We start from the raw sequence: 1,284 nt of genomic DNA, 5'->3' as shown, positions 1-1,284 counted from the left end.
ATTCATATTTGGTCTACACATATACTTACGAGACAAATATGCAGGCTACATTTGGCCCTTCTTTATAAAACAGGCATTTACTCATTTGTTCATATATTAGAAATTTCGTGGTTGATAGTAGCTTCGACTCTCGACCACCAGATGGCAATCAAATCCCTTTATATAGCAAGTTCAGATTCAAGTAAATTGATAAAGAGCTTTACAAATTCAGAACATTCGTAACTTTATATATGCATATGCATTTAGGCTACAAATAATATTCACGCTAATTAAAATACTAAAATAATACACGACTAAAATAGCATTATTTTCAATATTTACAGAAATTACAAGCTATTTTCACTGTATTCTTCACTGTATATCTACAAATCTTAGTTCATATTTTATAGCATATTTTTTATTCTTGAGCCTATAATGAATAGTAATCACAATTATAATATGCTAATAATAACTTTACACAAAATACACTGGCTATTATTAGTGTGTCTGTGGGTGTTTGTGATAGACACACGTACATAGCCTAAATGCAATATGTTGCCAGTACTACATTCATCATTTGAGTAAGGCAGCCCGTTTAAAAAAAACACATTTCCATATATCTGTCTTCAGTCATGAGATCTTTCTTTGTAAAGCGTCGAATACCAGCTAAAGTAGCGGAGTGTTGCGCAAAACCACCATTCATTCGCTCTGCTAGAGTGATGCATCATTACAGCACTCGTTGTCATTAGAACCAGCGCGCCACAAGCATCTGATTACGCAATCACAGAACGTATACGTATAATCACATATAGCAGTAGATCAAAGCAGAAGATTCCCACCGATGAGATCCCGCATTCCGAGAGAGAAGGAGAGCGCGCATTATCGATCTCTCTGTAGCTCCTCCTGCTGCTGATCACACTTAATATACGTATCATGTGGGCAAACAGCGTCCAGGGAGCCGCTATATAAACCTCCAGCTCATCTGTCAGAGGACACTGATACTGCTTCAGGACACTTGAAGATTCTTGCTGCGCAGCTGTCATAATGTCTAACGCATGGGGATATGCAGACCATAACGGTATGACCTCCCATGTAATTATGATTTTAATAATTCATGTGTGATTTCATAGGCTATGTAAATATATGTCTTTTTATTTTTTGCCTCGTTATCTGCATTTGCCCTCTTTGCAACTAAGACATGTTCACCTTGGCTGCTGCACAGCCAGCACTATCAATGACAAGTGCAAAATGTACAGATTTTACGTATATTACATGCGTAACTATGCATATAAATTAGCATTTTAG

The 1,284-nt window shown here is 36.7% G+C and overlaps 1 protein-coding gene across 1 annotated transcript in view; it reads left to right on the top strand.

The window, feature by feature from the left end:
• Positions 1-893: 893 nt before the first annotated feature.
• The window catches only part of LOC107577179 (carbonic anhydrase 2-like), a 2,446-nt gene continuing 2,055 nt past the window's right edge, over positions 894-1,284 (top strand). The window contains exon 1 of the mRNA XM_016263280.1: positions 894-1,057. Coding sequence (XP_016118766.1) covers positions 1,024-1,057 — 34 coding nt within the window. The 5' untranslated portion in view covers positions 894-1,023. The remainder of the gene's footprint in view (positions 1,058-1,284) is intronic.

The sequence above is a fragment of the Sinocyclocheilus grahami genome, unplaced genomic scaffold (genome assembly GCF_001515645.1).
Source record: "Sinocyclocheilus grahami isolate Dianchi unplaced genomic scaffold, SAMN03320097.WGS_v1.1 scaffold5330.1, whole genome shotgun sequence".
Lineage (NCBI taxonomy): Eukaryota > Metazoa > Chordata > Actinopteri > Cypriniformes > Cyprinidae > Sinocyclocheilus > Sinocyclocheilus grahami.
Note: the sequence above shows the minus strand (reverse complement) of the source record. Positions and strands in the feature narration are given on the sequence as shown.